The 25,659-nt window shown below is 40.9% G+C and overlaps 2 protein-coding genes across 2 annotated transcripts; one reads left to right on the forward strand and one right to left on the reverse strand.

Moving 5' to 3' along the window:
• Window positions 1-4,875: 4,875 nt before the first annotated feature.
• On the forward strand, window positions 4,876-9,507 carry agxtb (alanine--glyoxylate and serine--pyruvate aminotransferase b). Its single transcript, XM_086172072.1, has 11 exons — window positions 4,876-5,229; window positions 5,854-6,046; window positions 6,141-6,205; window positions 6,548-6,648; window positions 6,749-6,819; window positions 6,902-6,986; window positions 7,107-7,205; window positions 7,296-7,365; window positions 8,309-8,404; window positions 8,548-8,676; window positions 9,191-9,507. The coding sequence occupies exons 1-11, from the start codon at window positions 4,954-4,956 to the stop codon at window positions 9,296-9,298; spliced, it is 1,293 nt and encodes a 430-aa protein (XP_086028198.1). The 5' UTR covers window positions 4,876-4,953; the 3' UTR covers window positions 9,299-9,507.
• Window positions 9,508-15,751: 6,244 nt separating this feature from the next.
• On the reverse strand, window positions 15,752-24,696 carry LOC147218839 (bcl-2-related ovarian killer protein homolog B-like). The gene is made up of 5 exons (XM_086172074.1): window positions 24,444-24,696; window positions 23,577-23,899; window positions 21,368-21,496; window positions 18,229-18,392; window positions 15,752-17,398 (listed from the first exon to the last, which is right to left on the reverse strand). The coding sequence occupies exons 2-5, from the start codon at window positions 23,797-23,799 to the stop codon at window positions 17,273-17,275; spliced, it is 642 nt and encodes a 213-aa protein (XP_086028200.1). The 5' UTR covers window positions 23,800-23,899; window positions 24,444-24,696; the 3' UTR covers window positions 15,752-17,272.
• Window positions 24,697-25,659: the final 963 nt, after the last annotated feature.

The raw sequence follows: 25,659 nt of genomic DNA on the forward strand, positions 1-25,659 counted from the left end.
CAAAAAAAGTGTCAAGAAAAGGTTTTAGAATGCAATACCACCAGAAACATTTCCGATTCCAAATCTACTACAATAGTGGTTGAGAGATGTGGAAACACGTTCATGGGAGACATATGGAGATGAATGGCTCAAATCTACATCGAAAAGCTCGATCATTTATGACAACTGTGTGATTTCTTGTTGGGTTACTAAATATTTTAACCGTAGACCAAAATGAACCAAGCCCCTCCTCCATCCTCCACAGTAATTCTCTCAGCATCTCTTTTAACTTTGAAAAACTAACAAATACATGATTTTGCTATTTTTAGTAAGATGAGATGGGAAATTCTTCAGTTACCATTTACAGCTAGGAAGGAATTAGTGTTTGAATGCAGTTGGTTTCTACTTGATAGCGCCTCCTCCTGCCCTATTTGGGTAGATTTTTAGTTTTCTGTCCTGTACAAAGGCCACTGAAAGGCTAACACAGAGTACCATTTATTTACCAGAGGTGTAATTATTTACTAAGACAGACACAGAGAGGGGCATGATATGCTGCTGGTTGTGACATAACAATTTCAAAAGTCAAACATATTTTGTCAAAATAGATGGGAAAATTTGAAGCTGTACAAGAAACAAAAGCCTTGGTTTTCTAAAGACATATTTTTCAATCTCTGTCTGTATAATACTAAAGATTTTGTTACTATTACACCGAAGTGACTGGTGTTGTAAAACACATGATAAAGAGGCAAGTATTTCTTCCACTTAATAATTTCTCCAAAATCTAAATATAAGATGTAAACAAAACATTTCAAAGGAAATTCACATGGAGCAACAACATGGCTTTAGGCTGTTTGTCTTTTGTTTAATGTTTTTCTAAAGCTTACTAAAAAAATAATTGCACAATACGTCCAATGTTCCCCTTTACTACAATGTTTTGCTTTGGTAATTGAATGCCTTGGCATTTGACCTGCAGCAGTTATCTATACTTTCTACACAAATTTGAAGACTCTCCCACATTCTTGTTTTTCATAGTTTGTCCCATAAACCGATCTAGTTTTGAGAAGAAATGTGTTTTGAGTGTACTTTGCATAGAAATTACCTAACTTGAAACAGAGGTTGCTGGTGTTGCACCCTACATTATAAAACTGAGCCAATCTCTACACTGTGTATTGATAATGTCTTCTGCGATATGTGCTTACGTATGGGAATACTTCGGTAGGTGGGTGTGCGTCTGAATATTTGCCTACCCCTACCCCCACTGCCTGAGGGAGCAGATTGGCTCTCTGAGAGGAGACTCCTCTTGACAAAGCCAATGCTGTTGTGACTGAAGGGGCCAATAAAATCAACACTAGCTGCAAACTAACCTGAACCAGTTCAAAGCTGACAAGTTTATGTCCTCTCTGTTTTTTGCTTAAGATAAACCCTCTTGTGCTTTGAAACAGAACAGAGTCATAAACACCAAGTTCAAGACTGCAACTAGTATGGCAACACCAATATAACATGATTTTTTTTGTGGATAAGTGTGAGTGCAAACACAGTCATATCACTTGTTTTTAGTTGAAAAATAGCAATAAAGAGCAAAAAGGAATGCTGGTGTGAACCCCTGTGCAATTACTTGCTTTAAAATTTCTTCATGATATCAAAACATCAACTCTATTGGCTAGAACTTAATACAAGATATGATTGTCCAAATCCAGCTACAGATTAAAAAAATAACAATATTTGAACTGGAGTTGTGTATTGTGGTTTGGAGTTTGGATTGAAATAGGCAATAACAAGTAGAGGATTTGTGAATTTGCAATGATGCGCTCTTTAATCACACAACCACGGCATTAAACTTGAGGATAAAAGGATAAAACCAGATCCTCATTAGCTGCAAAAATATTCTCACCCATGGTGCTTTCACTTGCTAACCCAACACTTAGGATGATAATCCAGCCAAAATGGTCAAAATAGTACAACATGGATCAGTGCACCATGTCTATGCAAGAATTACACACTTTTGTAAATTAGAACAGCTAGTTAAACAGCAGACTCAAGGTATTTTCTGAAACTCCAGCCACAATAAATGTCCATAAAGTCACTGGGCAGGTTCTGAGCCCTTGAGTCCCTCTCTGTTGGGGCCAAGGGTTGGTAATGCACTGGCCTGCCCAGGAAGAAGACCACCACTGGGTTCTTCACCCACTGAGACATGAACAATGGATGGATGGTGATGGAGGAGATCATCACAAGGCTGGACGACAGTGAGCCTCAGTCTCTGAGTACAGCATCGAAACAGGTGATACGGCACAAGTTTGAACTGCTGCATCCCCTCGCCTATGGAGAAGGCAGTCTTAAAGTGTGCCTCCGCTGCTAGCTCTACTTGCCGATAGCCTCTTCTAGGGTTCGAGGCAGTTGACCCAGCAATGTATTGGAGAGTGTCATAAAACCAGAGCAGGTGATTTGAGTCCTTATGGGTGACTGTTGGGAAGGTGGAAATCAACGCAGAAGTGCCAGGATTTTTCCTTCTTTCTGGCCAGGAGCACCAGAGCTGCTCACGAGCTTGTTGAAGGGTCAGTGATTCCTGCATCCCTTCATTCCTTTGGCCTGCTCGACTGTAACCAGCTTGACAAATGGAAGACAACGCTGGTAGAGACGGATGAGGTGTCCCCTGCCTGGGTCAAATTGATGCTGAACCAGACTGGTGTGTGTGCAGCCCTCATCTTCGGCAGCAAAGATGTTGCCAAAAAGGTTCCTCTCGCGGGTGGATGGAAGTCTGCTGAGGTGGCCGTGATGGTGCAGCAAGCTTAGCCTCTCTGACAATCCACGATGAGGCGAAAAGCTGAATACTTTCTCACCAGCAGGATGGAGCACAATAGCGTCCAAACCCAGGTAAGAGTATAGCCTTGGGTACGTCAACCACCGCTTTTTATTTCAACAAGTCCAGTCTGATGATGCAATAGTCTTGTCTCTTGGCCAGCCAGAACCTACGATCAACACTGTGAGTGGTACTGTTGGTCAATAACCTTGTTTCGCCAATAACCTTATTTCAACAATAACCTTGTTGCCTTTGTCGCACTTGCCGTCAGTGATATTTTTTTCTACTACGGCACTATGAGTCTTTGAGTAACCCACATGGCAGTATTGACAATAAAGTTGACTTTGGTAACAGTCCCTGGGAAGGTCCTTTCCCCCAGTATCTTGGTGCAACAGCCAGTGACAGTGACGAGACAGAGGCTGGTGCAATTCCAAATCCTGTAGTTCTGGGCCAGTGGTACCAGGTTGGACCCCAGGGTGGATCAACCACAGGCTGGACCCAGTGTCCAAGTTGTACCTGTGACACTGGCTGCAGAGCTAAACTTCTTGGTGCCGGTTCTGGGCAGTGGCGTGCAACGTCACTCGGTCTCCTGCACCGAAAATATCCTTCCACTTACCGTTCATCAGTCCTCCTTGCTCTCTCCCCTTCTCCTTTGGCGGTTGACCAGCTTGTCCAGAGCTTTCTTAGCACAGGTGCGGCGGCCAAAACACTGCTGCAGTGGTCTCTCAGTGGACTCCCAGTGGAGCCGTCCCTGCGGACAGAAGTCTATAAGGATCCGAAGTGTTTCGCCTTCCAAGTCCAGGGTGACTTCTGGAGTCCAGTTATTGACCTACACTGCCAGCTTCAACTGGATGAGCAAGGTATCTGGGCACGTCTCCTTGAGAGGTGGAAGCTTTATCATGACCCGCCAGGAGTTCTCTGGGGTGTGTAAAGGGGGGTGTTGTAAATTAGAACAGCTAGTTAAACAGCAGACTCAAGGTATTTTCTGAAACTCCAGCCACAATAAATGTCCATAAAGTCACTGGGCAGGTTCTGAGCCCTTGAGTCCCTCTCTGTTGGGGCCAAGGGTTGGTAATGCACTGGCCTGCCCAGGAAGAAGACCACCACTGGGTTCTTCACCCACTGAGACATGAACAATGGATGGATGGTGATGGAGGAGATCATCACGAGGCTGGACGACAGTGAGCCTCAGTCTCTGAGTACAGCATCGAAACAGGTGATATGGCACAAGTTCGAACTGCTGCATCCCCTCGCCTATGGAGAAGGCAGTCTTAAAGTGTGCCTCCACTAAAATGTAGACTTTGGCAGTGTAGACATGATAATTCTTGCTAGTTCCTCCTTGAACCTTAACTGCTGACCATCAACTCCTACCCAGGGATCACTGGCTCCAAAGAGAAGCTCTTTCATTGCTGAATCAGAGGTACCAAAGCAATCGAAGTAGTCTCTCGCAAACGAGTGATGAAATTCCCATCTTCTCTTATCATGTGTAACATGATGCAATGCCACTTCTGACAACGGTGTGGCGAGGTCCAACTGTAAGAGGCAATCATAAATAGGGGAATTTAGAATTCATAAGCGAACGGTAACCGAACAGTCATCATTTGATTTCTGGCTCCTCGAAGTATTGTTGAGCAGGACACTGAATCCCTAACCGCTCCCCCGGCGCCGGTCGACGGCAGCCTACCGCTCATGGTTCATACGTGATGGGTTAATTGCAGAGAACGCGTTTCCCCACGAGGGATTAATAAATTATATTAATCACAATTATCATAAGAATGTGCTCTACATTTATGCATCGGCAGAAATCAAACGACTAACTCACGGTGGTATCACAATAGTTGCAATAATCCAGTCAAATCAGTGTGAAATATTACAAGATGGGCAAGTGCACCTTGACTGTATAAGAGTAATACACTTTGGTAAATTAGAACAGTTATAACCAGACATACTCAGGGAATGCAAACGACACTCCGCCCACCTTCACTCCCAAAGCGCTACAATATTACGTCTTTTGTCCCCTGTTGTTTAATCAAATGACGCACACCGCCCCGTGGCCTAAAGGTCAAAGAACTGTTTCTAGGAAATATTCACTCAAAACTCACAGCCGGGCTGAGCCGCAGTCAGTCGCCAGTGATCTGCCGAGGCGCGGGTTTCCCTTCCAAACCAGGACATCCGTCATGATGCAGCGGGCTTTTTTCAGCCGGAGCGTGTTGCTGACCCAGCAGACCGCTGCGGCCTTCGAGGGTCCGCTGGCGACGCGGAATGCACCGCTGTTGCAGCGCCTCGACCGCTCCGTGTCCACCGTCACCGTCCCGCCACCGGCCTGCTTGCTCCGGCCCCTCGAAGCGCCCCTGCGGTATCTGTTCGGACCCGGACCTTCAAACGTCCCACCGCGTATCTTAGCTGCGGGGGGCAAGCCAATAATTGGCCACCTGCATCCAGAAATGTATGAGGTAAATCATTAGTTTAGACACTGATAAATATTGTTATTGAAGAGGGTTGGGTGCAAAAACGTTTTTTCTTTTTTGTCAATTTTTTTTTGTTGGTTCTTTTTTTTTTTTTCCTTTTTGCGCAAATTGCGATTTCGGTCAAACTAATATCCACTTTTAATATACTGGAATTAATTTGATCATACTCAACTTAAAGAACGATTATAATAGTACTTTTCATAAAATTCACACAATCCCCTTTTGTGAAGGTTTTTTTTAATTAATTATAATAATTATTATTTGATTTAATTAACTAATTTAATTAATAATAATTTTCTTATGAAAGTAGTTGGTGTGAGAGAGGAGGATACAGAGAATAGGGTTGGAGATGGAGAAAGTTGATTCGCTGTGGCGACCCCTGAAGGGAAAAGCCGAAAGAAGAAGAATTAATATTTTTTTAATTTTTAATTATTAATCGATTAAATTTTTAAAATTTTAATTCAACAATTTTCTTCGGGATAAATACATGAAGTTGTTCTCATCTCTCATAATAATTTTCTGTATTTAAAAAAAAATCTATGCTTACGTGCACATTGGCTTATTTGGGGGGCTTCAAAGTAAATGGCCTTTTTTATTCACGTTTGTTAGATCATGAACGACATTAAGCGAGGGATCCAGTACGTCTTCCAGACAGAAAACAACATGACCATAGCGATGAGTGGCTCCGGCCATGCGGCCATGGAGTGCGCGGTGTTCAATATCGTGGAACCCGGGGAGAGCGTGCTCGTCGCCATCAACGGAATCTGGGGGGAGCGTGTTGCAGAAATCGCAGAGAGAATGGGTATAAATCTGCAAATCTGCCATTCATGCGTTTAGTCAACCATCCAATGAATGTGAGTAATTTGCTTTGCTTGTTTGTTTTTTTTTCTATACAGGTGCAAATGTACATAAGATGGTAAAGACACCAGGAGGATATTTCAGCAATAAGGAAATTGAGCAGGTACAGTGTCTGGAGGAGTACAAGACTGTCTCAGAAAATTAGAATATTGTGATAAAGTTCTTTATCTTCTGTAATGCATTTGCAAAAACAAGAATGTCATACATTCTGGATTCATTACAAATCAACTGAAATATTGCATGCCTTTTATTATTTTAATATTGCAGATGATGGCTTACATATTAAGAAAACTCAAAAATATAATGAAAAAGTATTTTTTTTTTATTTTATTTGCATTACAGAAGATAAAGAACTTTATCACAATATTCTAATTTTCTGAGACAGTCCTTTATGTGATTGAAAACGATGATCGTTCATAATAACACCTGACTTTCCTGCCTGCAGGCTATAGAGAAACACAAACCAGTCTTGTTTTTCCTCACTCATGGAGAGTCCTCTGCTGGCCTCTGTCATCCTGTGGATGGCATTGGAGACATTTGCAGAAAGTGAGCTTTCCAGTTGTGCAAAATATCAGTCTTCCCTATTGAATTTACGTAATTCCACGGCGCATAATATTATTTCACAATATCTCTCACTCCCCTTCAGACACAACTGCCTCTTCTTGGTTGACACAGTTGCATCTCTTGGGGCGGCGCCGATTTTTATGGATAAGCAAAGTAAGGCAATGATGAGCACGTTAATCTGCTTACCTCCACGTGTTTGGCTGTATAAAAACTGCCTCTTATTTTGCTGCTATAGAAATTGACATACTGTACACGGGTTCTCAGAAGGCTTTGAATGCTCCTCCTGGCACCGCACCCATCTCTTTTAATGAAAGATCATGGTAAGGAGGAAGTCTGTCATTTGCATGGTATATCATTTTCTACAACATTTCTTCAATGTAAGAATAAAGAAGGAATTAAAGCAATACATAAATCATTTTCCGTTCTGTTACCCCACATAGTCACAAGATGTTTAACAGGAAGACGAAGCCAGTATCCTACCTCTTCGACATGACACATCTGTCCAACTACTGGGGTTGTGATGGGAAGCCAGCCAGACTGTTAGTTCTCTGTTAAATCCTTCCAACTACAACGATATTTTCACACATTATGCAAACACGGTATTAAACTGAGTTTGATTTGGTTGTCAGATATCACCATACTGGGCCCGTGTCTGGATTCTTCGCCTTGAGAGAGAGTCTTGCAATTCTTGCTGAAAAGGTAAAGGGCTATTTCACCATGTTTAATGGTAAACTTTCTTTTTTAAATGATGGATTCCAGTTTTTTTTAGCCAACCTTAAAACTTTGTGACATTGTTTGAAATTGTTTACAGAAGATGTCTTGGAATATTGGCGTGCCCCGACAAATTTATTGACCAAACACTGAGCTATGCATTCATGATTGATTCCCATTTAAACATCTTATCAACTATTACATGGCAATGCCATTTAGTTGAATGGCTCAAATCTATAATGCCATTGATAACTGCAGGCCTACTTAAATGTTTGTACTTCTTTGTAACATAATGTTTGCTTTTCAACCACAGTTTAAGTGTCAACGTAAGAGAGACATTAACTTTCTACAGCATGTGACTACTACAAAATGATGCTATCTCAACTTATCTAAGAGTATTATTATAAATATAATTTAAAATTTGTTTGTGGAGGTTCTCGGTCATCCAGGTCACGGTGAATTCTTGTCAAAATCTTCTTGCCGTGGCGACCGAGAGGCTTCTTCAGTTCATTGAATAACTGAAGAAGCCTCTTGGATGAAAGGGAGAAACATCTTCAAGTCCAGTTGCCACAACAAGAAGATTTTGACAAAAAATCATGATTCATTATCAAAGTATTCAACAATATATTAACTTTAGCTTTATAATTATCAAAGAGGATATGAAGGTAGTTGGTGTGAGAGAGGAGGATACAGAGAATTAGGTTAAATGGAGAAGGTTGATTCGCTGTGGCGACCCCTGAAGGGAAAAGCCGAAAGGAGAAGAAGATGAAGAAAACAAAGAAGAAGCAGAAGAAGAAGCTTTATAATCATCGAAAAATCTTAGGTTGGATACCTGTGGCCATGTTCTTATTATGGCCACTTTGACAGTTGTCAATATAGGCTGTAAGTTGAAATTTCTCATTTCTAAAAAATCATTTTTGTCTCCTCCAAGGGTCTGGAAGAGTCCTGGAAGAAACACAAGGAGGTGGCAGCCTATCTTTACAGAGGCTTGGAGGACTTGGGTCTCAAGCTCTTCATCCCAGAAAGGGTAAGGCTGATAAAGTGATGAACATCACAATCACTGGTATATAGACTGTGTTTAATGTCTATGTACCACGTATGCTAGATGTATTATACTATAATTGAATTAGGTGGGAACACTTTTGCCATCGATGGTGTAATATCTTGCAGGATTTGCGGCTTCCCTCTGTCACCACCATTGCAATTCCTGATGGCTACAACTGGAGGGAGTTGCTGGCTTACATCATGAAGCACCACCAAATGGAGATGACTGGAGGCCTCGGCCCTTCCATCGGCATGGTACGCAGCTCCTGGCATTTTTGTCCTGTACACTGTATACATTTATGATTTTTAAAATGTCCATAGTATAATCAGGAGCCAATTGGTTCAAACATTGGTTCAAATTTCCATAGGGCCTGGGGAGCTAATCATTTTTTCCTTTCCGTAAGTGATCGCAAAAGAGAAGAATTTTTCATTGACACCTATGATTTTTTGATTTATCATACTTTTCTTCAGACAAATACTGAGGTAAATCACCCTGGAATTAATAAGGTCATTTAGATGAGGCACGACCCATTCAGAATTTGGCCCCATGTCAATATTGTTAAATTGTATAAAGTAATATATACATATATATATTCATGGCTCATTTCTTGGTACCCGGTTCAAACTTTCACTCTAGATCAAACCCACCCTGATAAATTGAAATTGCATGGAGCAATTCCATTGAATAATTGATTAAACAGCGTTCTAAAACATTATGCTGAGTCACTGCAAACAATGTACTTCACCACATCGCCACTCTTTTCACTAGGTGATGCGTATTGGACTGATGGGATACAACTGTGAGAAGACAAATGCTGACATGGCACTGCATGCCTTAGCTGATGCTCTGAAGAATTGCAAGAAGAGCAAGGCATAAAGGATCAGATTCACAGAACATGTACTCATTCAGGAGGGCATCAAAATAAATATTATTTGCTTCTCATTATAGATATCGTGCAAAGCATAAGCAATGTTTCATTTCTTTTATTAGGAGGGAAATCTAAAAAATAATGAGCAGATTTTGTCACTTCTGTCCATGTTGAGTGCACTAAAAGTTGTCAATAAAGTGTATTATTTTGTCAAGAACATCGTTTGACTCAGTCTTAAGGAAATATCTCAGACTGACAACAACAACTCAGTGTTATGTTATGTTATATACAGATGGGATACTGGAATTGAAATAATAAACATGTATGTTGCGTGGGCATGTGCGGTGCACAAAACAACCCGTCCATGTCCTCTGCTGCCGCCATCTCCTGGGGAGAAAAGTGCACAGCACGCTTTATCTACGGGTAGCTATTTTTCCATGCAACTATTCAGATCATTTACAAATAAAAAAGGAAAGTGTTTCACTCTCCACAATTTTCATGTTAATCAAGTGCAGTTTAAAAATAGTAAGCAGATATAGTAAAGAAATAACTTTTTAAAGAAGTCTGTGTTGGTACAAATTTACAAATTCCCGTAAGGGAAGTTTAACACCTGAAAGTCCAGGTGTTTATGTCTGTGTCCTGTACAGGTGTGCAGGTGATGCACTGACCCGTGCTTTGCACCACGAACGAAACCGCTTACCATGTAAATTACTGCCCGAGGCTTTCCTGAGTGGTTTATAATTAGCGTGGGAGTAAAAGAGCTTTAGACCACAACAAACTGATTTTTAACTGCATCTTACCACGGGCACCTTGTCACAACGGCAGTAAGAACCACTGTTGGGTTAGACCTTCAAATGCAAAATAGTTGAAACGATTCATCAGCGTATGTATAAACGTATACATTAAACGTCTCGGCTTTTTCGGGCTGCCAGTACAAGACATTTGAGCTTTTGGCATAAGAATTTTGATTTGCAGATATTGCATTTGTGTCAAAATGACAACCCAGTTACGTACACAAAAAAATGTCATATTCAGTCTGTATAAATAATACATTGATATCTTTCCAGTCAATTCACGATTATGGTTTTTGCTCTTTTTTTTGTGTTAAATCTGACAGGCAACAAGGTCAGCAAGGTGTTTACCCTTTACATGTCACTGCAAGGTAACTGATTTGATTCTGACAGGGAGCCTTTTAGTGTGGAGTATGTTCTCCTCGTGTCCCAACCGTTGTCCCTGGTTTCCTTCGACAGCCCAAAAATGTGCTGTAGGTTTATTGGTGACAGGAGTATTGTAAATGAGACTGAATGGTTGGGAGCTGGTTTAGGGTGTAACCTGCCTCTCGCTCAATAATAGCTGGGATTGGCTCCAACCCCTGCGGCAAGATAAGTGGTATAGATGCGCTTGGCATTTATACAATAAATATATCATGAGCGGCATTATACCCGGCAAGGGGAGGAGTGGGCTGGTATGGCGACCAGGGGTTTCCAAGGTTGGTGGGAATTTAGGAGTTGGATGGTTCTGGGGACAAAGGTTGAGCTGTCATACTGTCTGTAAATGCAGAGCGGGGCTTACTTCACTGTCTCTTCTACCAATGATACAATTTTCACAGTTCTGCATAGTAACTTATTATACCTATATTAAATATATATATTCACCAATATATTTTTGATGTTCACAATTTGATGCTGATACCCCGTGTGCCCCCCAATTCCCCTTAGGGAACAAATAAAGTTTTGTCTGATTCTGTTTCTGATTCTAGATAATGAATGAATAACTGACAATGACAAAAATGCCACCTTTGCACACAGTTGATGTTCAGGGTTCTCCTGATGGCTGACTCATGAACATCCACATTTGCCTTTATGTGAGAAGCCCTGGGTTGCTTAGAAGTTTGACCACTCTGACCATTACATGCATTGCTCTTGAAGTTAACTTTGTTGGTCGACCACTTCTGGGAATTTCCTCCATTTGTGCATAATCGGCACAGCCTGAAGGAACGACAGGGATCCGTCTTCCCCTGGGCTCACCACCAACAGGAAGGGGGTCGGGTGCAGCGTGAGCCGGGCGTTGACCGGAGCGGGCGACCTTGGCGGTCCAATCCTGGGCTGCAGAAGCTGGCTCTTGGAAGATGGAATGTCACCTCTCTGGCAAGGAAGATAGTCGGACTCACTTTACGCAGAGCATGGGGTCTAGAACCAGGCCTCGCAAGATGGGCTGGATTCTTTTTTTTATTCTGGAGTTGCCCCTGGTGAGAGGCGCCGGGCAGGTTTGGGCATATTGACTGTCCCCCGTCTCTGCACCTGCACATTGGGGTTCAATCCGGTGAATGAGAGGGTAGCCTCCCTCCACTTTCAGGTGGGGGGACAGGTTCTGACTGTTGTTTGTGGCTATGCACCCAACAGCAGTTCAGTTTACATACCCTTCTTGGGGTCCCTAGAGGGGCTGCTAGAGAGCACTCCTACCGGGGACTCCCTCGTTCTACTAGGAGACTTCAACACTGACGTGGGCAACGACAGTGCCACTTGGAAGAGCGTGATTGGGAGGAACGCCCCCCCCCGATCTGAACCTGAGAGGTGTTTTGTTGTTGGACTTCTGTGCTTGTCACAGATTGTCCATAATAAACACCGTGTTCAAGCATAAAGGTGTCCATATGTGCACTTGGCACCAACACAACTTGGGCCACGGTTGTTTGACACTCGGGTGAAGAGGGTGAAGAGAGGGGCGGAGCTGTCAACTGATCACCACCAGGTGGTGAGCTGGCTCCAATAGTGGGGGAGGATGCTGGTAAGACCAGGCAGACCCAAAGGTATTGGAATACTTCCGAGACCTCCTCAGCCCTCTTGAATTGCCTTCCAATGAGGAAGCAGAGCCAGGGGACTCTGGAGTGGACACACCTATTTCTGGGGCTGAAGTTGCTGAAGCAGTCAAAAAGCTCTTCAGTAGCCGGGCCCCGGGGTCGGAGGAGGTCCACCCTGGGTTCCTCAAGGCGCTGGATGCTCTCGGGCTGTCCTGGCTGACACACCTCTGCCGCATTGCGTGGATTTCGGGGACAGTGCCGCTGGACTGGCAGACCAAGTTGATGATCCCCCTTATTAAAAAGGGTTCGGTGGGTGTGCTCCAACCACAGAGGAATCACACTCCTCAGCCTCCCTGGTAAGGTCTATTCAACGGTGCTGGAGAAGAGGGTCTGCCGAGTCGTTGAACCTGGGATCCAGATGGAGCAGTGTGGTTTTTGTCCTGGCTATGGAACGGTGGACCAGCTCTCTACCCTCGGCAGGCATGGGAGTTTGCCCGACCAGTCTACATGTGTTTTGTGGATCTGCAGAAGGCATTTGAATGTGTCCCACAATCCCAGGGGGTGCTCAGAGAATATGGGGCTGAGCCAAAAGGCGAAGCTCTCAATTTACCGGTCGATCTACATTCCCACCCTCATCTATTGTCACGAGCTGTAGGGATTGACCGAAAGAACGAGATCGCGGATACAAGCAGCTGAAATGAGCTTCCTCCGCAGGGTGGCCGGACTCTCACTTAGATATAAGGTGAGAAGTTAGGTCAACCGGTAAGAGCTCGGAGTAGAGCCACTGCTCCTCCGTATAGAGAAGAGTCAGATGAGGTGGCTCGGGCATCTGGTCGGGATGCCTCCAGGGGGAGGTATTCCAGACATGTCCATCGGGGGGGAGACCACGGGGAAGACCCAGGACACACTGGGGAGACTATGTCTCCAGGCTGGCCAGGGAATGCCTTGGGGTCCCCCTAGAGGAGCTGGACCATGTGGCTGGGGAGAAGGAGGTCTGGGCCTCACTGGTCCGGCTGCTGTTCCCACGACCACGACCTGATTACGGATAAGCAGGGAAAGATAGATGGATGTACATGATCTGTTGGACTGCGGATTGTTGGAGTCCAATGTCTTTAGAAATTATCTTGTTACGTTTTCAAGCATATAAGCATAAACAACTCTTTTTCTGAGGTCCTCAGATAGCTACATTATTCAAGCCATGATATACATCTACAAATGTGTTGCATGTGTGATCAGGCTTTGCTGGATCCATGTTCTTGATTTAAGGCCCCCCCCCCCCCCACTCACAACAATTTAACATTCATTTATTTAGTTAGACAGCTTGTGGATCCTGTGATTGGTATCTTGGAGTCCTAAGGCTTAGACCAATAAACTAAAATTTAAGCGGGTAAAAAAATAGAGGTAAAACTTTGAAAAATAGATCTGATGTGTGGACATCCAGAAAAATACTGTATGTTACAGTAGCCATCAAACAACACTCTCAAAGATCCTTGTTGAATAATTGAATAATTGAGTCAGAAGCTTTTTTTGCCCTTTTGCCTATATAAATATGTATAGACACAAACTAATCTCAAAAGTAAAACCCAAAAAAAAAAAGAAAACAGTCTAATCTTCCGCAGTCTAATGCTGTCAAATTCTTCTTAACCTCTTCGGTTTGTTCTTGGGATTGCGGTCGTATTTATTTTGCCTGAATTTCATTTACTTCTACAAAAACAATGGCGTCTGTTTAGAAGCTGTTGATATTTTTTTGTCATTCTAAGCTTAATCCTCTATTTGCTGACAGGTTCAATGACTGCCAACCAAAGTTAAAAAAGCTACTACACAACCTCTTCATTTGAATGCAGACAGTAACCAAGGTAGTATTTGCCATCACACAGAACTCATTTTTTTTCATATGCTTATCCTTGTTTTTTATTTTCATGGCTCTCATCCACACAGCTCTAACACTCCTCACTTCTGTAACATTTTGCAAAATGAAATGTTGGTAATGAGATTATTAAATGGGCTACTTTTGAGTGGAAGTTGACAGTGTATTACATCAGATGATATCAAATGTTTTTGGTTTTTTTTTCCTCTGAGATAAGTCTGGAGTGTTTGTTTTTTTAAGATAATTTACAATATAATAATGATTTTGTCATTTAATATTGAGAGGTGAACCTTAGTTTATTATTCTGTTGTTTCCATGTAAATGAACAATCTTATAACCTCTTTTCTTTCTTTCAGATTTCAAGAGTATTTTAAATGTGCCAAGATGGGAAGCTGGAACAGTTTCCATGGTGACAGCCAGCCAGCCATTGACGCAGCACTTGCAAATTACCTACTGCCAGTAATCTTGAGGCCACAGACACCCAAGACTTAGATACATTTGATATATAGAAACATAAACGATGAATGTACAATGTGATTTGTGGAATATTTAATCATCGACGCAAAACGATTCTTCACTGCTTTATGTTGCAATAATATAATAATAAAAGCTCACTGCCTAACATATTTTTCAAAATCAAAAAGTTATTAACAAGCCACTCTGCATCACTCATTAAGAGTAAACTGGCTTTATGTTGTCGAAAACAGAAAATTAATTTTCATGCTACGTTGCTTATTTCCCTTGAATTGTCCTGTTATTCAGTATTTATGCTCTGAGCTGGCAAAGTTCAATGCAGTGTATTGATAATGAATTCTAAGATTAGAAAGCAGAAGTAACTGATTACCGTTTGGGTTGCAATGCTGCTTTTAATGGGTGATTACATAACTATTTATTAAGATGTTAGAGTTGTGTTTCTATAGGTACAGCAGAGATCATTTTCAATAATTATTACACAAATTAATAAATTACAGAATGTTTTTCCTCACATCTTTACATCTCTTTGTGTTCATTTAAACAGTGTTCACCCTGTATAAGTGTAAACATTGACATTCCCTTGTGGAAAAACAATAATTTGACTGCATTAGTCATTAGTAAATGTACTTCTTCACTTTTACAAGTATGATCAGTCATATTTATATTTGTTTTCTTTTCAGCATTTCCCAGGATAGGCTTGAACCTGTTTCCACAAAAACAAAATATGAAAGTCCAACTGAAATGGAAATGGATATATCCATAAGTAATAGTAATAGTTTTAAGTTAGTTTGGTTTTCAAGAGCAGTTACTGTCATGATTCAGCTTCCTCAACGGCCTGTGACAAGCAGCAACCGCCCATTGCTGGCAATTTGTGAGGACTTAAAAACCATGACCTCAGTGTCGGTAGATTCTGGGTCATTATCCTCTCTCTGTCTGCACCCATGTCCCGTTGTTTTTTTTTTTTTTCCTGAGTCATAGGTTTAGTATGTTCGTGGGCGTTTTCACCCTTTTGTCACCCTTCTCTTCTTCTATGAGCCTATAAAAGCACTGCATCTCCCATTCGGTCTTCTTTCCACCGTAGGACCAGTGAGAGAATTCCCTTTGTGGTTCCAGCAGTGGTTCCAGCGGTTCGCTGGCGGGACCCTCTGTACGCAGGCGTTATCCTGCCTGGCCTCACGAGACCGTCCGAGCCTCTTCAAGTTGCGGCCTGAGCCTCTTGGAGTTACTGCTCCGCCGCCAGATGGACCCAAACATTCACACTCTACCAAAACGGTGTTTTGCAGCTTTTTAAGTGCAGTATCAAACAAAAAAAAAAAAAAATTATTTTGATCTTGGGACAATCCAAGTATTTATTAGATTTTATAGTTTTTAGTTTTGATACGTTTCTGACATTCAGTCAAACACATAAAACATGAAAGAGGAATAATCAGTCCACATTCATTCATCAATTGAAAAAAAAAAAAAACACTCTAAAACACATTTGTAAATTAACACTGGAAATGACAACAAACATATTACATAACATTTGAGCTGTTGTCTAGGTAATGAAATAGTTACATTTGTTTAAAAATCAAATACCATCAACCTATGTATTCTCTATCAAGCATTTCATAGCCATAAATAAGAAAACGGGAATGAGACATTGGTCAAAGAGCATTTGAATGGAGTCTAAAAACTGACAGGTTTTCATAGTAAATACATTTTTGAAAGAGAAAAAAAAAATACAATACTCAGTGTATAAAATACATGCATCTTGCCCAGCCTGCAGTTAATGTCTGTGGTGTGTCACATGTTGGCAGGAGGGTTGTGGCTGTTACATCAGCTGTGCAAGTTAAAGCAGCAGTGGAGCAGGATTGTGAGGGAATCACAGATCAGCAGGTTAGTTACTACCAATCAGTGCAAATTTTGAACATCAGCAGTAGGTTGAGCAAGGACATTTCGTTGAAAGTCTTTTGAAGCAATTTATAAGACATTCTTAACGAGAACCTTCTATATTGTGCAAAAGAATTAGAGGAGTGAAAATTTCTGGCACTTCTTTTTGTGTATCTGTAAAAAATATATATTAATAAAATAAAACAAACATAATCTCTCTTGGTGTATTTTATCTGCAGTCCTTGGTCATCCTAGTTATTTGTTTCCTATGTCAAATTAAGACTAGTGCCACTTGTTGGAAATGATTTCCTCTTAGGCACAAAAGCATCTGTTCAAGCCGACATTTGGTTCAAGTGATCACAGTCCTGAACAGCTCAAGCCTCAGATGAATGCATATCAACAATCTTCACTAGAGTTACCATTGTGACGGCGGTTTAGCCAAGGTCTTCACTCAATCCAAGTCCAATAACCCTCACAGTTTGTAATGGGTTCTTCTTCATGGGAAGAATATATAGATATAGCTCAATTCCTTCTTTCAACAGGAACTCAGAAAAGTCAGACCAAGCCAGTTAAGCTGATAAGTTTCACCTCCATTACTCCTTTGGTATAGTTTCAAAGTCCAGAAAGACAAGCGTTAGACAACTTAGGTATTGAGTAAATGCCATCATGTAGGCCAGTTAAAACCTTGAAGGACCACAGCTCGCTGCACTGGTGAATACAGTGTAAAAACATAGAAGTGGAGGGAAGGTATCAACTTGTTCCATTGACATGTATATGCTCTTAGACGTCTCTTGATTACTCTTTGGATGAAGGGTAATCAAGTACATATTCGTTAGACGTGAAAATGCCACACATACAGTATGATGTTGATGAAACACAAGATGGTGTGATGCCATCTCTGGTGGAAGGCTCATTCAAACATTATTAGAAGCATGACTGTTTCCACTTTCTCCAATGAACAATCATTGAGATTCATGGTTCCTTCATGATGTATACATACATTGTGGTGAGGAAATACTTCAGAGATTCTATGACAGAGTAGAGCCAGTTGTGTTCGACTGTGAGATCCTTCTTTACCATACATTTGGTCATTTCAACCTGGAAATAAAAAAGGAATTTGCATGAAACTGAGACCATTTTTAAATAAGATATTTCTGAAATATGACAAAATGCCTGCATTTTATTGGCATCAACAAATGAGTCGTTTGCTCAGGACTCAATGTATATAAATACAGGTCCCGAGAGTCTTGCAAGTTAAAATACTCAAACTGTTTTACTGTGTTAAAACACTAAAATAACAGGGTTTTCTTTGACCTATGCAGTTCATTTCTGTGATTAGATATATTATAGTTTCATAATATACTGGTTGTAATGATGATCTGTAATCAGGACAGCATTAAAAAGGGAGAATTGGTTTTAATTAGCTGGAACATCCAATTTCTCCTTGGCATTATTTAGACAACCACATAAACCAATATACAGGACTGTCTCAGAAAATTAGAATATTGTGATAAAGTTCTTTATCTTCTGTAATGCAATGACAAAAACATCATACATTCTGGATTCATTACAAATCAACTGATATATTGCAAGCCTTTTACTATCTTAATATTGCTGATTATGGCTTACATATTAAGAAAACTCAAAAATCAAAAATATAATGAAAAGGTAATTTTTTTTTATTTGCATTACAGAAGATAAAGAACTTTATCACAATATTCTTATTTTCTAAGACAGTCCTGTACATGAGAGATAATGTCCCTGGCTAAAATTTTGCTCTTCCATATCTGAATTGAAAGTCATGATAAATAATAATGATAATAAAATAATGAATGAAAATAATTGATTTTTGGGATGAAACTTCGACTCAATCGTCTGTAACAATAAACATTCAAGAATATAGACATGTTGGAGAAATAATCACTCACCCATCCTCCTCGTCTCTTTATCCAGTGAACTAGGAACTTGCGAACAAACTGACCAAGGCTGTCAATCAAAATGTGGACGGTTTTTGCATAGCCCTGTCTTACACAATCCACAGCAAGGGCTCCAGCAACTGCATACATGGCCACTACCTTACCCCATGTTATACCTGCAGATGAAAAACAAACACACATTAGTGATTATCATTATTGGCTCCTCATTAATGTACTATTTTTGATGTTGGTTATTTGCGTTCTACGAAAGCTTATACATGGTCATCTGCTTATACAGTGACATCTGTAAAGGTGTCAGGTTGAGAGCATCATGTGGACACTATTATTTGTCCTTATTTAGGACGTTTCGGCCTTCATCCGAGAGGCTTCTTCAGTTTTGTTGTTAACTGAAGAAGCCTCTCGGATGAGGGCTGAAATGTCTTCGAGTGAAGACATTAAGATGTGGATAGCAAAAGGTGCACTTCAGTCAGATAACCTGTGCTACTAGACTTAATATGAGCACAAGTTCCTGTCAGGAATAAATCTCTTGCTGTTTTTTCATACAGGTACTATCAACAGTCCTTCCCGTCCTCAGCTATGGAAATGCAATTTCTGAAAATCCAACTGTTTAGGTGAACAAATGTAGCTGATGATTGCAAGCTAGATTTTATTATACAACGAGAGAGGCTGGATTTGCAGAGCTGCAGTTAAATTACACTTAGTTAGATTCACTAAAAGATTCACAGACATAAACCTGGATATAGATTTGTATTTTCCTTTTTGTGGTCATGTCAAAAAAAGCAGAAAACACTTCAACAATCCATTAGGATAATTAAGCTCATTTGGACATTTTAATACACAGTTTCCAAGGCAGCAGGCACTGTTATAATGAAGCTCAATGATGCAGTGCACTAACTAATGGCATTAGCTTCCTTTAGGCCAGCTTGCATCATCAGGAGCTGGCCTGCAATGTCTGACTGCAGCTATATAGGGATGGAGCTCGAGGCCAGCTTAAATGAGATAACTGTCGTCACGGTGCCGACAGGCCTCGTCATGCCTCACTCCCCACTGAGCAGCATGCCAAGAATAGAGGCAAGATTGTCTGGGATAAGTCTGAAGGAAGGGAGGGTGGAGAGGGTGATGAAAGTTGTAGGTAGAGTATGAGGACGGGTAGGCAAGACAAGGAATTTATAGATGGAAACCACAGTGCAGACTTGTGAAGACAACACATTTATAAAAAAAAAACAAAAAAAAAAAAAACAGATGCGATACATGCTGCGGTTTTCATTATACACATAGTGTAGACTGTTTGGGACTATACTTTCTTTCTGGTGTCAATGTTCATACTGTAGACCTGGAGGCTTGCATAGGACACAAGCAAAGTAATTCTTCTATTTATACACACTTCTCAACCCATCACAGAGGCAAGGGCCTCATGGGTTCACCCGCTTGTTGTTTTAACCAGAGGAATCCCAGGCTGTCTCTGAAAATGGCAGCATCGTGACGTCAAAACAAGCCCAGGCAGAGATAGAAAATAGCAGGAAAGTTAAATTCAACAAGCCCTTTTTTTTTTCCTTTCCTGGAAACACTCCAAAACTTGACCCATGCAACAAGACCTATTTAACCTTTATCCAAAAAGCTCAGAGAAAGAGCAGAATCAGCCTATATTTGGACACTACAAATGACTGCTGTCTCTGACCAAAGCAGAACGGTTGTCAAAACAAAGATAACAAGTCCAAATACAAAAAAAAAAAAAAAAAAACAGTCCGAGTGGACATCCAAGAGTCCCTTCAAACATTTCTCAGTCATATCATTATACCTCACAACACTGAGCGAAACGAAATATGAAAAAGTAGCGCATGGAAATCACTTTGTATGGTCATCAGCAATGTTTCATTGAACTTCAATGACTTTTCATTGAAACGGGTTTGCTGTCCTTATTTCCACCAACGATGCGGAACAGTGCATAATGAAAATAAATCACCTGGCAAACAGACAACTCAAGTCAACTCTTACTTATGTCTCTGAACAATACATGTGCTCGGAATGCTTATACATATACAACCAGACAGAGTATCTGTCTGGATGTATATTAAAATGTGGTACAAGCTACAGCAGAAAATTAAGTCCCCTATTCCCCAAATTGTACCCCCCTTTATATCTGGTGGCAGACCATATCACAGCTGCTTCAAACTGTGTTTACGAGATGTCTTGATAATATGGTGGCAAGCAGTGGATTGCGTCTTATGTATGCATAATGTTTGAGCCCTGCAAAACCGACTCTCATCAAGAATAGCTGGTGCAACAGGATCCGGCTAGTAGAATGACTAACAGAGATAATTTTGTAAGGTACTTGAGCAAAAACCAAACCTGCTCCTGATGCTTTGCTGTCAGTGCATAACCTTTGGATAAAAGCATGAAAATGTAACATTGTCTGGTGTATTACGGTACAGTTGACCTTATCCAAATCCACATTGTCTTTTGTAGAGGAAGTCACACAGTTAGAATTGTTATCAATTTGGCCTTTTATGTAGCAGATACCTTGTACTTTTTAAAAAAGTAGATTGCCATTACAATCCTGAACTGTTTGGTGTGTCACAGCCATTCAAATGTGCTCAATGAAGCAGTGATGTCAGACCAATCCTTTTCTATAACGTTAATTCTGCACGCAACATCACAAGGGTGCTGCAGCCGATCATAACTAACACTGGATGAAAGACAGGAATTAATCTGGACCGGCTGCCTGTCAATTACAGGGCCTATATATAGAGACATAAAACAATTCCTATAGAGACATAAAACCATGGTTCCAAAATCATGAATAATACTGAATTGCAATACAATTTTCAACTTATGTGTATACAAACTAATGTACAATATTCAGAGCATTATCCACATCCTGGATAAAGAAAAATTGACAAATACGGAGCCACTGGTTGCAATAGAATTAGACTGAAAAGGCGATAGTTTAAATCAAATTTGGCACTGCGTGGTTTCTCAAATCAAAACAAAATAAGACAATTCTTTTTCCAATCACAGACATCTAATACTAGTTATCCAGAGGACCTTTCATCTGAATACTTTTCAATTCTCGATAAGTTGATAAATTCCTCTGAAAAGTCATGCAATATCATTAATACTTTTGGCATACCTGTTGAGAATATCTCTGTTACCACACCAATGAAGGCATCTGAAACCATGTTCTCCATGGCAACAGAAATGTTGAGCTGCCGTGCCACACTCCTGTACAAACTGGGCTGTATACACTCCAGCTCATCACCTAGGTAACAGAGGGAGAACACACACACAAAAAGGACATAGTGTTGCAGCCAAAACTGTTAGGAATAATAGAATGAGGAAATAATATCTGTCCAAACACTGAGGGTTATATAAACATACAATTCAGCCGATTCAAACAATATAATACGGTCAGCTGAGAACGTGGAACACAGGGCTCAAGGGAATCCTCCATAAAGTATATATCAAGTATTCCAGTCCTCTAAGAACTGGGGCTGATTTTTAATTCTAAATGCATATCTAGTTTCCTTTACTGGATGCCAACATTTTATTCCAAGTTCACTGAGCAGTCTCATATCTCATGTTACCAAAAATGTAAAAATTGCAGTAATGCATGCATGTATACAACATAATGTTTCACATCTTCTTAAAGACAGACGGACAAAGAGCTCGCTTCAAATAACAAAATTACATTTGTTAAAGGTTGAGGTTCATGACAATGGGCAACATTTTTTGTGTTGTGATCATTTGGGATATTTCCTTATTTTTATGGTGTTTCCTTGAAGAGCTCTGTTGCACTACACAAACTGTCCCATCCTCTATTCATGAGTACTCCAACTAGTTTTTTTGTTTGTTTGTTTTACTGACATATGTAACATTTAAAAAAAAGTTAAATTGTTCACGGTGCCGTTGGTCTCCGTCGACAAGGGTTGAAAATTAGCAATAAGTATAAATTCTCTGTAGAAAATATCACTTGCATTCTTTGTCATGAAAGTATGTTCAGCTATATCTTTCCTTTCTAGATAGGATTAATTCAGTTAATCAGTTGCGGATACGGTTGCGGGAGAGCCGAAGCCTATCCCAGCGGTCATCGGGAGAGAAGCAGTGTTTGGTCAATCACAGAGCTACAAATATGGACACACAACCATTAACTCTCTCACTTCACACATCTGGGCAATTTACGGCCTCAATGAACCTACAGCATGTTTTTGGATTGCCGAAGGAAACCTGAAAACCCGGAAGAAACCTATGCAGACACGGGAGAACATGCAAATTTCACAAAGAGAGGCTCCTGTTGGAAACCAACCAGGGATCTTCTTGCTGTGAAGCGGAAGCGCAAATCACTGCACCACCCTCAAAATAAAATTCTATTCTATTATGTGTCACTTCCAACACCAACAGTCAATTTGATGGGATAAAATTATCAAGGGTAAAATAATATGCCCCTGAGCTAAAGAAAAGACACAACTGATTGTTCAAACGCCATCATTTCCCGAAAAGGGTCTCCCAAGGGATTAATAAAGTTCTGTCCCAGACCTGGACATTTTACGGCCTGCAGGCCACATCCGGCCCTTCCAAACTACTTTCTTTGAATATGTTAACAAGTATTTTCAATCAATATTGAATTAAGAAATATATTTTTTTCTTTTTAAATTTTTTTTCCTTTCATTTTTTTCCAAAATAATAATGTCGGTCGGTACATTTGTATCATAATTAATGATTTTAAAATTCAAATAAAATGCCAAAAAATTTAAATATTTAAATTGTAATTTTAATTATTTTTTCACCTACTTGGCACAAAAGTTAATTGAGAGATGTGGCCTGCCAGCCAAAATAATTCCCCACTCTTGTTCTATCCTATCCTGTCCTCATTATAATGGTTATATCAGAAATGATCAAATTATTAGTAACATTAGTAAGTGTCTGCTTGAATTTTGAAATCCACATTGTAACTCCAGACCACAATTTAGATAAGAAAATAAAAAGGACCACTTGAGAGTGTACCGTCATGGTTTTACCATGCTTCAAATTTATAATTAGAATGCGTTTTTGTGAGCCGACAATGTACTCCTGATGTCAAGAAGGAATGTTTCACTCTATATGAGTCGCAGGCTTGATTGATGCTGCTGCATTTAAGAACCTTGGATACTTTGCAGTCGCTGTCCTAAGGATGCTTGTCAACAGTCCTGCAGATAATTAACTACCTCGACTTAAATGGCACTGCGTCTGCTGAATTTGTTTAAGCAAAGATGCTTTGTATTTTGTGCTGAAAACGTTACTTACACAACATAATGAAGCAGATGATTTTACAGCATTATAAACGGTAGTAAGATTTTTCTCACCTAGGCAGAGAAGCACTAAAGACACCTCGGCGAGAGCTGTGTTTGAAGGAGAGAGATTGAGTTCTGATTTGGACCATCCCAGTCCATTCTGGTTGAGTCTGGAGAGGATGTAGTCCCTGCACAGGGCTTTCGACTGGGACACAAGCTCTTTCTCTGTCGGCGATCTGTCGAAGACATCCAGGACCTCTGAAGCAAACACAGAAGACCTCCGCAAAACATCCATGACCTCCCGCAGAAAATCTGGGCCAGGAAGTGGCTGACCTCTTTGGATCAGCTGTGCCTCAGAGGCTGTCTTTATCCAACAGGAACACTCTTTAAGCCAACTGTTGGGATAACAAAGAGAACTACGTTACTTGAGAGCCAGTCGACTGCAATTCCAAAATATAGCAATTACAGGAGAGAGAATATTCTCTCACTAGTAGGGAACACAATATAGTTTGAAGTGAAAATACAAAAATACAATGCCATTTTTCCCCAATCCTCTCTTCCCGTAACCATGTCTGAATCTTTTGTACCACAAAAGCTCAGCCTTTCTCCTTTGAAAAGAGGAGGAAGAAAATTACATGTGCTGATTTTTGTTATTTTTTCGTTTTGTTTTGCTGTTGTTTTTTTTAATCGTGGTTTAATTCCCAAGCTTGATCAAAGTGATATCTAAAACTTATGTAAGAAGGTGCCGTAGGCGTCATTGTGGTGAGTCACATGGTGGGATAGTCAAGACTTTGCTGCACTTCTTATATTATGCAACGCCGAACAACGACAAGATAAGTCTCGGGCTGCAAGGACACTTTGGACGCATATTTGAAAACCGGTACAGACACGCACAATAACATTGAAATGCTTGACTGACAAGGACAAACTTCCACTTACCTTTAACATTTCTACCCACACAGAAATGCCATCGCCTCAGATATTAGCTTCTCTCTCTCGCCAAAATGAGCCGAGCTATTGTTCCACACGTAAACCGCTCGGGGAAGGTGTGTGTCCGGTGAAACCGGCGATCTTGTCCGTCCACTTGTTCCTCTGAAGGGGAAAAAATAAAATAAAATCTCAGCTGAGAGACGCGGCAGCAAAACGCCTACCTGTTGTTCCACCTTTTCATTGGCGCTCCCGAGGTGCGTTTGATTCAAATACCGGCGTCGAGCCTGAGGGCGGAGATTAAGCCTTAATGCTGAGTGCCCATTCACAAAAAGACCCGGTCACCGATCGTGGTGGCGAACACGGTAAACAAACTAATCGCATCTCCCTTTTTCATTCACAAATGAAACGTTTGACAGTCGCCACTGGGCTCTTCCTGCCGCTCGGCGTCTAAATTCCCATGTCCAGCTGAACTGCCAAAGTTTATATAACCGACTTGCAGATGCCAAAAGTATCACACTTTTAATCCCACGGCAGAGCGGATACATTTAGCTTGTATTTATTGCACGGCTTCGCATCTTGTATGTCACTGTCTCCAGGGATTAGATCCCATTGCACGGAAATTGGAATATTCCAGTGTAATCGCGTTCCATAAATTGCACATTTTCAATAGACAAAGTTTTACTACTTAAATGACATACTCCAAATGTTACATTACATTACATTGCGTTTGGCAGACGCTTTTATCCAAAGCGACTTACAATAGAGGACATAGGGACTGCAAATACACTTGCAAATACACGATGCACAGGAAATATACAGAACAGTAAGCTTGGGTTAGTGAGTTTTTTTTTTTTTTTTTTTGGACAAAGACATACACACACACACACACACACACACTGCATAGCCTAACTTGCTGCCTAACCTGATCTGGGGCATCAGCGCAGTAAAAAGTCCTGAAATATTATTAATTAAAATTCTTCTGTTTGTCACTATGGCCTAAACATGAAAAAGGTGCGAATATTGACAGGTACCGGCAGGCCCTGCATGTGGCTTGGGTGGTCGCCGGGGCAAAATTGGGGCGTGGGAGGAGTTCAGGGAGACCATGGAGAATTTTGGTGGACTTCGAGGAGATTCTGGTCCACCATCTGCCGGCTCAGGAGAGGGAAGAGGTGCTACTTCAACACTGTGTACAGTGGGAGCAGGCCTCAACCCGAGATGTTGTTGA

Source organism: Fistularia commersonii, chromosome 25 (assembly GCF_037954325.1).
Source record: "Fistularia commersonii isolate RoL2024-O1a breed Wild chromosome 25, RoL_Fcom_v1.0, whole genome shotgun sequence".
NCBI classification, from domain to species: domain Eukaryota; kingdom Metazoa; phylum Chordata; class Actinopteri; order Syngnathiformes; family Fistulariidae; genus Fistularia; species Fistularia commersonii.

Bases quoted from the DNA above. Each gene is read 5' to 3' on its own strand.
- agxtb (XM_086172072.1), top strand. From the start codon at position 4,954: ATGATGCAGCGGGCTTTTTTCAGCCGGAGCGTGTTGCTGACCCAGCAG. The intron at 5,230-5,853 runs GTAAATCATTAG...CACGTTTGTTAG, and splicing joins TGCATCCAGAAATGTATGAG to ATCATGAACGACATTAAGCG. The intron at 6,820-6,901 runs GTAAGGCAATGA...TTGCTGCTATAG, and splicing joins GATTTTTATGGATAAGCAAA to AAATTGACATACTGTACACG.
- LOC147218839 (XM_086172074.1), bottom strand. From the start codon at position 23,799: ATGGATGTTTTGCGGAGGTCTTCTGTGTTTGCTTCAGAGGTCCTGGAT. The intron at 21,497-23,576 runs GTGAGAAAAATC...TCTGTTACCTAG, and splicing joins TTTAGTGCTTCTCTGCCTAG to GTGATGAGCTGGAGTGTATA. The intron at 17,399-18,228 runs GTGAGTGATTAT...TTTTATTTCCAG, and splicing joins TAAAGAGACGAGGAGGATGG to GTTGAAATGACCAAATGTAT.